Below are 12,229 nucleotides of genomic sequence, written 5' to 3'. Positions count from 1 at the left end.
TATAAGATTCGTTTGTATTTAAATTTCGACAGAGCGATATCACTCTTTTATAACATTCTTTTGTGCATGATTTAGGCATCGTAATATGATCTATAGATCGAAGTACATACTATATCGTAACGATTAGAGTAGTCGCGTTTTCTTTTCCTTTACATTAGGAGAGCTATGTTTCGTAGAAAGTTAAGGAAGAAATATTTACGAAACTTTCGAATCAAGCATTAATAAAAGGAAGACTATCCGACAGTTTTAACGGTAAAAACAGTGAAATTTTTATCAGACACTGCTATAAGTCTCTAATATATTCAGGCCATTCGAAACATCACAAATTTATATATTAAGTAGTTAAAACTGACACAAATTCTTAGACATATGTATGTAGCTTGATTTTCTTTTATACGAAGTAATGTCAACGTTTCACTCGAATTATATTCAACCTCGTCAGAGGTCCAAGAATGCAGTTTTAATTTGACATTCGGGCCTCTGATCAGGTCAATTGGAATACTGACGAAACGTTCAAGTCATTTTATGAGAAGACGCAGCTCACGTTCGAAACTTTCTAGCAGTTTTCAAAAATCCAGACTGCACGAGTCACGAGGACTATCTATAAATTTCTAATTCTTCTTTTCTTTTTTCGGTAGAAACGCTGATTACAGCGCAAGGCAAGTATCACAATTTTCAGACGTACGCGTAACATCCGGATTCTCGTTAAATTCGTTCACCTTCGCTAATTTTACTTTCACTTGGTCGTGAAACCTATTCGTTAACTTTAACGCATAGAATTCAGCTATGCACGACGACCATTTTACGCGCAATCGAACAGTAATCGCACGAAAAACGTCGAAAGGAAGCGACAGTTCGCGCTTGAATCGGTAAAAAAAAAAAGTAAGAAAAGGAGACAAGTACAAAAAAAAAAAGAAAAAAGAGAAGGAAACATCCTTGAGTTTAAAGCGAAAGATGAAAATCGTGCGCGACTAGTTTCGTGCATCGACCGTGAACATTATCGATTAAATGCATCGCCCGCTCTTTTACCGAAGAGAGAAGCGCAAACTTCGTGAAGTCGATCGTACGAAGCTAGTCGAAGCGTGTGTATCTCGCCTTTCAGCAAGATCTGGTAACTTAAGTCGATGTCTCTGGTCCCCGTTCTCGAGATAATACAGTAAATTATTATATTATCACATTCGTGATTAATATACATCGCATTAATCACCAACGTGTTAATATCAACACACGTATATATTAATATATATATATATATAATATGTATATGTCTAAGGTACGCGTTATTTTTCGAAGTCCGTGTCTTCAGATATACTTACGCCCATTTCTTTCTACTCGATTCAGACATTAAACGGAGCCCTTTGCTTTTTCGTATATTATTTTTGTTACAATTCTCTTACCGTTACTACCACTAATATCATTTTCCTCTCGTCATCTTTATTTCTATTAACAATTTACCCACTTGCATAGTTATTGACACGAGAATCGCTTAAGATGTCTCATTTCGAATTTTTAAACGTCATTACGTTCCGAACAAAATCATTTGGCAGTAGTAACAGCGAGTTTTAAAGGAAATATTTTAACTTTTCGAAGCGGTGCGTTCCGTTTGATGCGTAAACCGCGTTAAACGAACCGAATATATTTTTTTTTACCGCGGTCACTTCCATCTTTTTCGTTCGTTGTTGCTCTGCAGCGGTCAACGGCTGCCGTGTGTCGTCCTGTTTCGATCGTCTGTTCCGGAGATGGCTCGTTCCGGCCCGTTCCGGCCTGACGAACGTCCCCATCGGTTTCTATTCAACTTGCAGCCCGTAGACGATTACCACAAAGAAACAAAAAAGTATTTAGCACGGTGTCGCGTGCGGCACGACGTGCAACGAGGTTCTAATACGAAATTCTATCACAGTTTCTCACACTTTATATCTTTTTATTTTTCATCGAGTCGCAATCTGATCGTTTATCGTCGTCGATGCGATCCGATCTTACGGTGTCGACCTCGAAATCCTTCAAATTCCAGCCAAGCATCGTGCGAATCTTCCAATCTTCTCTCGAATTATCTTCTTTCAAACAATCGCGAATCTCAAGGAGAGCAGTAAGCTCGTTCTCTTTCTATTTCTTTCGATCGTTTCGAACCAACTAAACTATCTCGATGTTTGCTCGTTCCCCGTTTCTGTTCGGATACCTTTGGCACGTGATTAATACATTGAAAATGGGCACAACGATGGTACGGATCCGTGACAATCGATACAGTCTCAGCCATTTTGCATCGGTGTCGCTCGTGGTCGAAAGATCGAGGTGTTTCAAGGTAACGGGCCGATGTCACCGGAAAAAGGAAGAGAAAAAGTTCGCGACAAAGAGAAAAGAAAAAAAAGAGACGAAGAAGCAGAGAATTCTGCAGCCGGACTGGCCGTGAAGTCAGTCTTTTTTTCTTTTTCTGTCATCCTCGCACCTTGTTGGCCTTCGAAAGATCTCCAGAGGTCGACCTTGGACGGATCATTTCGTAAAAGCCGAATTGCATCTTCTTCGATAAATCTCGAGTGGCTATTTAACACGACCGTTTCGACGACGATGATTCTCTCTTAGCTTTCCCGTTCCTCTTTTACTTAGGTTCGATGAAGCCTTCTTTTCTTTTCTTCTTTTTCTTTTTTTCTTTTCTTGTCACTGTCGTTATCTATCATTTCTCTTTTCTTTTTTTACCCCTTTTAATTTACGAAGCTTTAAAATTCGTGGCCGATTCATTTTTTCTTCACGATTCGTTACCAGAAGACAGCCTTAAAACGAAGTTTAGCTTCATCGAACTGGGATTAGTCAACGAGGATCGATCACTTTCGCACGCAATTGGGCCAGCTACGGTATCCTGCGCTCTAAATCTTCATGAAGTAGGCTATTGTTGTTAGTTTCGTGCATCGATGCTGGAGATGCTTCTTCCGGTTGTTCACCGCCACTTAATTCTAATTGGCCTGTGCTGTCGCCGCTGCTAGAGCCACACTCGCCATCGACGAATCTGAAATTCAATTGTCTCGTGTTATTTTAATTGCTCTCTGTTTTCGTAACAGCCCCTTGCCCGCCAAAGGGATTTCCAGACAGAGCGTATGACGTACGATTGGAATGTAATTATCGACATAATACGATTGTTCTGTTGTAAATTTAGTTAACTCCATATCGAAGCTGGTATTTATAATTGCTTTGCTAATTATCACTGTAGCTGTTATTGTTTCAATGTTATTTTTAAACTTGTTGCAGTATTCTTTTATAACATCACAGCATATAATTATAGTATTTAAATAGTTCTCCGATACTTAATCACACGTTAGATATCAGAAGAATATAACGTACACTACCATCCATAAATATCTAGCGCAAATCAATCAAAAGGAAGATATTCTTGATCGAAGAACAGTTTCCTGTCATTAATTCTTCCTTCTCTTCTCATCAATGGAATCAAACTTTCTGTAAATTTAAATCGTAACAAGGAATATTTCTGTACTGTACAAGCTCTTTATGTATCTGTAACGATACAAAATCTATATAAACGTTTAGAAAATAGTTCGAGACACATATTTCAATTGTTCGAAGACCCAAACACCGTTCAAATCTATTTAATACGTCAACTTTCATAAATCTTCAATTATATCGCTCTTTCGTTTATATTAATTAATATTAACTGTTATTTCGATCAATATCTGCTAATTGTATACGATTGTTCGAGATAAGATCAAAGGCCAAAATTATATTAAAGAGTTCCATTCCAAGCGTATTTTATATCTTTGTAATAATTTGGAATTGTTCAAGCATTTATGGACGATAATGTATTCGATATAGCAATATTTTTTAACGACCAAAGAGCTGAATAGTTCTCTGTGAAATGCAAAACATTCGAGTGGGCGATCCTATTGATATTTCGAGTAGTGCGTGGCTAGTGGTACTAGCTAATTTACTTTCTATTTTATAGAGAAACAATTTAAACGCGTTCGCCAGTTTAAATGTCTCGTGTATGTACATATTTGCAGTTTTTCCGTTCAATCGACTGAGATATAAAGTTCATGGTCTTTCGAAGTCTCTAAAATGAATATCGTATACGCAGAGTGAATTATCAGAAACAAAATATTAAAGTGTTTTATTTTCTTTTAAGAGATACAGGGAAATATTAAGAGCAACGTTTAAACCAAGCATAAAGTGTTCTTGCTTGTTTTCGAAAGGTCTATCTCTTTCAGACTAAAAAATAAACTAAACTATCGTCAATATTTTACTGGAAATAAAATTATACTTTTTTCCTCACCTCTGTAAGAGAAAAATTGAACGTCCAACGATAATTATCAGCACTTACTTCTTTTATTCGTTAAAAATAATAAAAAAGTAGCAAATAAATAATTAAGAAAGTCAATAAAAAAACAGTTGATTTAATCAGAAATACAAGCTTTGAAATAAAATACTAGCGAAAAAAGTCGAAAGAAATAACATTTTACAAAGTTATTTAACTTTTATCTCAAGTACTTATTCGGATATCTTTAATACGGCGAGAGATAATTATGCGTTTTATTTCTGGTGTATTATTCCTCGTGTATTTACTACTCTCAGTTCGATAGATCTTTTAGTGTCTTAAAGGACATTTTAAAACATTTTTAGTAGACAGAACGCTAATCGAAAATTCGATGATATTTCCAACAAATTACGAATTACGAACAAGATTCGATAGCTTCGCATTGTGACAATATCTCTGCTCTCGGAATAGAACGATTTCATTAAATCGAAGCATGTTTAAATCGTACTACATTACTATTCCTAATATTGCGAGCATTATATATACCATATGTAACGTATGTCATAGTTTATTAACGTTATTTGCATGTTACGATACGATGCTGCTTTCAGACGCAATGAATCACAATGCGATTAATTACCTTGGCCTTGTGACGCTCACACGAGAAAGAAAAAAACGTAAGCATGAAAGAAACAGCACGCGTCACTATCTTTTGTTTTCTTAGTCAATGTACCGTTGATGAGGCCTGTTTTTGTGGCAAAGACAGGCTGTTGGCTCTACTCCAACGACTGAGAGATAAATCGAGTTGTCGTGATTTAACGCGGTTACCGAAAACACTTTCGAATTTCTCTTCGTTAATTATTCCGGATTTGGGTACGAATTGTACGGTGCATGCGAGAGATGTCTCCTTTCATTGAACACGCGACAGAGGCAAGAGGAGGGGGTGACTTTGCAAATTATGGATGTTAAAAAAATCGAACTCGTTCTCGATTTCACGTTAAATATTTATTGGCGAATTTCTTTTAAACGGTCATCTTTTAAAATTGTGAAACGAAGTTTGTACATGTCGACCGACCAACTTTTGATATTTTCCAGTATTTACTGACGCTGCATTACAACCTCGATGCCTATGATGCAATTAAGCTGACACGTTGCCACTATCTTGCCCGTTATCTTACAATGTTATCTTATAATTTCGATGTTGACCAAGTGTTTTCCTTCGCATCTTTCTCGCTTTTTCTTTTTCCTTTTTCGTCAACGATCGAACAAATCTTTGTGTCATCGCATCGAACAGTGTCGATCCTGAGATTGTCGATGAAACATCGATTGATCGTCCGAGGAAAGGAAGAGCAGAAGGAAGAACAGAGAAGCATTCAATTTTTTTATATTCGCGAAATCGATAAATTTCGCCGGAGAAGAATTTCAAAGTCAAAAATTAAGCAAAGCGTTAATCGGTGTTTAGTTTATTCGTGGCAGAAGGAAAGATAATGCCAGTAAGACGAGTATTCCGACAGCGGATAAAGCAAAGGTCGCCGATAAAATTGCTGTCTTTGCTTTCGAATGTCGATTCGATATCGGCGAATGTTAACGTTAATAAATAATAACGAATAATATTCTATTTATCTTGAACGCGGTCGGCTAGCGAATATATATATATTTATATATATATATATATACACGGAACGTTCGAATTTGATAAAACGCGAATCCGATGTTAATGAAGACATTTCGATTGCACCATTTAGGGTTCAGTGAGCGCAATCGCCGTGAAATGTGAAATTTGTGGCAACAAGTGGCAGTACGATCGGAATATAAATGTTCATGTAACTAATTTACTTGGTATGTACAGCTTCTATCGGAATTAACAACCACTGCTCGCTGTTCGTTTTGCAATTAGAAGATAATGTCACGGCAACGGATATTTACAATCAATGGAAGAAGGTCGGGGGAATTCGGAGATTAACTATTGATAGAGAGGTTTGTAAAATCCTCATTCGCGTTGAGAAATCAGAATTTCCTGAATGCACTTGGAAAAACAGGAAGTTTGTGCCATTTTTATAACGAAATATGAATATGAATATTTTTAATCGATTACTTAATGATTATCTTACTTGACTTTAGTTGATTTATTTTTGATAGTAGAACTATAAATCGTAGCAATATGCTTATTCTTCGTTTTGATCTTTATCTCGATATTTATGAATATCTTTTGATATTCGAAACGATATTTTCGATTGCGTTTTTATCGCTTTATAAAATGATGTAATGAATTTTATACATAACGTATACACGTTAAGAAAAGTAATTCACCTGATGCGAATTTTTGACGAGTATTTTACGCGTTCGAATTTAGCCGTATAAAACTTTTACTTTAATCTCTGTCTTTATACAATCTTCCCATTTTTGATAACGATTAAATGAACTGTCAATCATATCAGATTCGAGCATTTGTCACTCAGAATTAAGCCATTTAAATTTCTCTAGAATAATTTCTGTCTCATTACTCATCGAGAGCATACAACTGAAGTTTAATTTAGCCAGAATAATTATTTACTTTACTTTACGATTTACTGGATAGGTATTTATCTATATTAAACTATATCGTTAATTGTTTATTCGTAAGTTTTTAATACAAAATTTGAAAATTAATTCTTACCGCATACGATCAAAACTTTCTACGAAAATTTCAATGAAAAACCATATGTATAATAATGTCACGAAGAAACTGATCGTGTCTTTGCTAATACCGATTTGGTTTGAAAGGTTTGAAGTACCTGCTAATAATTTGTTAAATGCATTTCAAAAGAAGAATGCTGTAACCCTATTTGAAATTATATCGTAGTCTTCGATTAGTGGGATGGAATGATAAACAGGAAAGGAGCAAGATATTTGGAAATATGTAAGTATGCGAGTGCAACGGACGAGAAAGCATCGAGGCGTTGAAAGAACGGTGAAAATAAAGAAAAAGCGGTATATCTTCGACCGTTTAATGGCAATCGGACGTTGTACTCTAACTCGGTTACATCGACGTATACGACATTCGAAACGCCTCTTACAAAAGTCGATTATTTCAAGAATCTCCAAATCTCATCCACCAACGTGTGATATTTGAAATTATCGTTGAACCCATCCTATCGGATTGCCCTAGATACAGAGTGTCTCATTTTAAATTCTAGATTAAGGGAACTCTAAATAAAAGTCTCAAATGCTTTGATGACCACAAGTTTTCCTTTTTCTGAAAGACGCGACATTACATAACAAGATCTAATCCTCGTAATATTTTCAATCTTTATTATCCTCATTGACTATACGCAATTGACCTGATGTTAAAACATATAAAAAAAGAACAAAAAAAAAAGGAAAAGAAATGCGTGCATTAAAAGCATGCCTTCGACTTGAACCGCGAAAATCCATTTAATAATTAATTGAAATATAAATGAAGTACATACGTATAAAATACAGAACTCATACGATATAACAAAGGAAGAGTACTAAAGAGAAATATTCTAACGACTGTCCTACTTTTTTCTCTAACGTATAGAATGTGTCCAACGTGAGACACAAGCTGTCGTTACACTAGAAACTAGAAAATAAGTTATTACGCTTCGAGTGGCATTTTAAAATACGAAATTTGAATATCTCTATGGGCATTATCTTTATCAACAGATTACGTTTACCGTGGATTACCGCTCAGGTAAAACAGAATTACGCAATAGTCTCGAAGTTAATCAAGTGTAATTGATTTGCCGCAGAGATGTCTTATTTTCTTTTATCGATAATCGCGGTTCTGTCCTTCTGCTTTCTTTTTTATCTTTTTTTTTTTTTATTATTACGTACAATCCTTTTAAACGAACACGCGTACGAATTGATAAAGCTACTTACGTATACGGTTGCTCCTCGCCACGCATTTCGCATATGACGTTTGTCAGGGCCATTATGTAATTCTTGGCCAACGTAAGCGTCTCTATTTTGCTGAGTTTCCTTTCCATTTTTACGTGTGGTATCACTTCGCGTAGTTGCTGAAAATGATAACATTATTCCCGATAAAGTCGACACTTCAATTACAATTGAAGTTGTGTATGCTAGAGAAGCCGTGTTTATATCACAGAGAAGATTTCAGAAAAGATTAATAAAATAAAGACACGAGTAAGAATTTATCCATAGAAACCATTTAAACACAGAAGAGTTCCTTGAAACTTTTTATTCTTACAGGGTGTTAATAAATAAACATTTGACATTTGATAAGCTGTGATTTTAGACTATGAAGTAACTTCACGTACAAAAATGTCGCTTCAAACCTATTTTTCGAATTACCATTCGATTTTACGTTAGAAGTATACTACTAAATAGTTATCACGCAGGTTAATGAATCAGCTAACGAACTTTTTTCTCTATCTCACTCATACTCTATGTTTTTCACTCTGAGGAAGTAAATGATAATTGGATTTCAACTGTCATCAAAGCGAGAAACGCCAAGTGCGAGTGAAATAGAGAGAAAGGTTCGTCAGCCGATTCCTTCCTTAGCTATCAGTATATTTCTATCTCTAAAACTAAATTCTTTATAATTTGAAACGATAGTTTTGTACATGAACTTTTTTCATTCGTTCAATCTCCTTGATATCTACAATCGTATTATAAATATTCAAAATGTTCTCAACACCCTGTACATGTCTACAAGTTTCTATGTCTTACGATATCCATATCTCGTTGTCTGTCTATTTCTCCTCGACCTCTTTGCGGAAAGATGACTTTTGCATAAGGCGATGCAACGAGCTACCATATGAAGTTTACAACTCTGGATTCCCTTATTTCACACCCCACCGCGCGTCTCCGCCCTTAAATAACATCTCAAGTACTACACGAATCGCCCACGCTCACGGCAGATCCGGCACTGACTGGCAACATCTCCTAGATATTACGCTTCTATTATTCCGTTGAACGGAGTATTGTGCGGAGCATGGAAGAAAAAGCCTTTGGGGATATGAAATAATAAGATCGTATTGGAACGAGGTATTCGAAAGGATAAAGTTACCGCGTTCAATACGTGGTTTGAAAAATGAAATTTCCTATCGACTGAGATAACTGTGCTTTATTATATTGGAAATAGAAGTTGAAGATTTTGTAGTTTGATAATATCACGAATTGACGTGTAATTTTTTTCAAGATAAAAAGATACGAATTCAAAGATTGAATTGAATTTGAGTACTTTTCAATATATAGCGTCTCATTGTTGTGAACGTATTATGTGCGTTGTAATATATCATGAATATAACAATTCGTTAGAATCGATACAAAATATATATATAATAAAATAAATATGTGTATATATGTATATATATTTATAATACATTATAAATACATTATTTTCAACATAATCAACGATTACGCTATAATTGTAAAAGATTTTGATAACGAGTATTCAAATATATAATATCTTTGTGAGTTAGTGTAAATTCAGATTTTCAGATTTCCTACGATTAACTTTCGAACGAGTAAATTTATCGTGGACATTTATTGTTTTTTTTTAGGACGATTGAAGTGTGTCATGAAAAGCTGCTCACGAATCGTAGCTATTTTGTAACGCGTGGAAAATTACCTCGAAAGCGTCATTTAGGGAATGCATTCTCATTCTTTCTCTCTCGTTGCTCTCGAGCCTCCTCAGGTTCCTTTCCCGCGCAGAAATTCCACTTTTTCGTCTTCTCGTCGTCGGTGGTCCTCCGCGATTTCTTCTCTTCGCTTGTTTCGGGCTCCTCTCGCTGCCACTACTGTCACTCTCCTCACCCACCTTTTTAATCGTTTCGAAAAGACTCATTAACTTATGTTCGCTCCTTCCACTATTCTAATTACTTCGCTAATTATTTCTCTTTCTCATTCCTAAATTAGCAGGGAACAATTCCCCCGGTTTGACTATGAGTATTCCAACGACGAAAGCAAACTTACGAAAGGTTTATGGAATTTACATGTACGACCGATCGATGGAAGGAGATATTAGAGAAAAATTAATTTTATTTGGAATATTCCTCTGAAGTGACCTTTGTTTACTTTTAATAAGAAACGCTGATTACAATGTTGATTAATGAAACTGTGTTCTCCATTTTTTTTTCCCAAGACGTATCAGAGGCGAAACTTCTTGCATTGATCCTCACATTTCATCGATGTACTTTCATTATGTACGGTATAATCATGGAATTATATAACGGGTCGTATTCTAATATCCTCTAGAAATTCAAGTTACTCGTAATGTAACAGATAAGATTAAGATTGCTCTGATATCTATAATATAATTTTATTTGCTGCTACACTTACACGTATATTCTCTGTACAAACTACGATGATACGTAATTAGATTCTCGCTTGGAGTCCTTTTTTCGAAAAAAGGCAATCGATAGATACATTTATTGGTGATATTTCTTGCGAGTATAGCAATCCACGTATCGTTCCAATATTTCATTTACAAGTTAATTGTCTTATCGTTATTTATAAAGAATAAGTACACGAGTACTTATTTCCGTATATCAGTTACGTTAATTGAATTGGAACTACAACAAACGTTATCTCTAATCAATCAAAGGAAGATAACACAAAGTTGCTGCACCTGTACGGCTCTTCTTGGAAACAAAATTATTATGAAGTTGTAGAAACTCTGTTGAACGTACCGAATCTTAATCGATGATAATGAGAAATATTTGCAATTTTAGATTTCATTTGAATATATATTATTCTAAATATATCCTCCTTGTTATCTCTGTATATGTTGTATGCTTCTACAAGAACTAAAATAACCTGTTCAGAGCGTTTACAAAGCTCAGTATGTGATAACTTTATCTTTGTATTTTCTTTCACGCGCAACTCTCACATGTATGCAGTGATCATAGTTTAACTGCATAATATACGCATGTATTATTTTAATGGTACAGGCATATTAGTAATTGACAATTTATCTTCGTATATTATTCATCTTATCCTGTTATCGTCGATGAAAAATTTGTTCATTTTTATGGATGACTTTCCACATAATAAACGAGGTAAAGTTCTTGAATTTGTAATTAATCTCGAATCTCAAAGACTCGATACTTACTTGATAAACTTTATCAATCAATGCTGTAACTACAGTGAGGCAAATCAATCCGTATAAATTATTAAATTTCATATTATAACAAATCATACCAAGAAAATATGATATACACCATGTGAGAATTTTTATTCATTACGCTTTCTTCACAGAATTTTATCGTGTCCTTATGTTTACTCTTGCACAGTACCTTAGAAAAAACTTAAAAATATTGGAAAACACGATTTATGTCGATGTTTTTAATCATCAATGTACGTATATAATTTGTTGTGTACATTCATACAACTTTTTCACGTATTCTCGCATTTTTACTCCTGCACAGCCTATAAGAAGTGCCCAAGCGCAAAGAAACGAGTAATACAGGCTATTTTAGTTTGAGTAGAATTTAATTTATCCGGCCTCGAAGTGCCTCCGCTAGCACGTCGGACTTAATTACACCGAAAATAGAAGAAAAGTCCTTACCTCCGCGCCAACGACATGGTGGCGACTTCGTTTTCCGGTAAGCGAATCGACGGAAGCGTCGTCTAGGTCGATATACATCTCCTGATCGCAGTCTTGATCGCTACCCGATAACCTCTCCAGGCTTCGCATTATCCTGAGGAAAGTTACGCTTTGGACCCCCTGCAATCGTACACGGATCCAACATTAATCTCCGTTTAACGTTTCAAAATATTTAAATACCGCTAATTTCATCATTGATGTTCACCGATTCATTGTCACTAGTGTTTCAGATGCCCGGTTCTCCGATTGTGTTTCGTTAGTATTCGTAGAAAGTATCGCGCAAGGAATCGATAATTTTGTCATGCAATCACGTTGCTAATTGCTGTGTCTAAGTAAGTCGTCAGTTGTTAGTCATTAAGAAATTCATTCGACTACATTGGATTTCAGGTGAATCAATTCAT

The 12,229-nt window shown here is 35.3% G+C and overlaps 1 protein-coding gene across 7 annotated transcripts in view; it reads right to left on the bottom strand.

The window, feature by feature from the left end:
- Positions 1 to 12,229, bottom strand: part of LOC100646539 (class A basic helix-loop-helix protein 15) — a 288,728-nt gene continuing 276,499 nt past the window's right edge. For all 7 annotated transcript variants that reach the window (XM_048407754.1, XM_012310572.3, XM_012310573.3 and 4 more), the window contains 4 exons: positions 11,790 to 11,948; positions 9,852 to 10,040; positions 8,138 to 8,274; positions 1 to 2,998 (listed from right to left, as the gene is read on the bottom strand). In XM_048407754.1, the coding sequence (XP_048263711.1) occupies positions 2,842 to 2,998; positions 8,138 to 8,274; positions 9,852 to 10,040; positions 11,790 to 11,918 (612 nt within the window). In that variant the 5' untranslated portion in view covers positions 11,919 to 11,948 and the 3' untranslated portion in view covers positions 1 to 2,841. The remainder of the gene's footprint in view (positions 2,999 to 8,137; positions 8,275 to 9,851; positions 10,041 to 11,789; positions 11,949 to 12,229) is intronic.

Source organism: Bombus terrestris, chromosome 7 (assembly GCF_910591885.1).
Source record: "Bombus terrestris chromosome 7, iyBomTerr1.2, whole genome shotgun sequence".
In the NCBI taxonomy this organism is placed as follows: Eukaryota; Metazoa; Arthropoda; class Insecta; order Hymenoptera; family Apidae; genus Bombus; species Bombus terrestris.
Note: the sequence above shows the minus strand (reverse complement) of the source record. Positions and strands in the feature narration are given on the sequence as shown.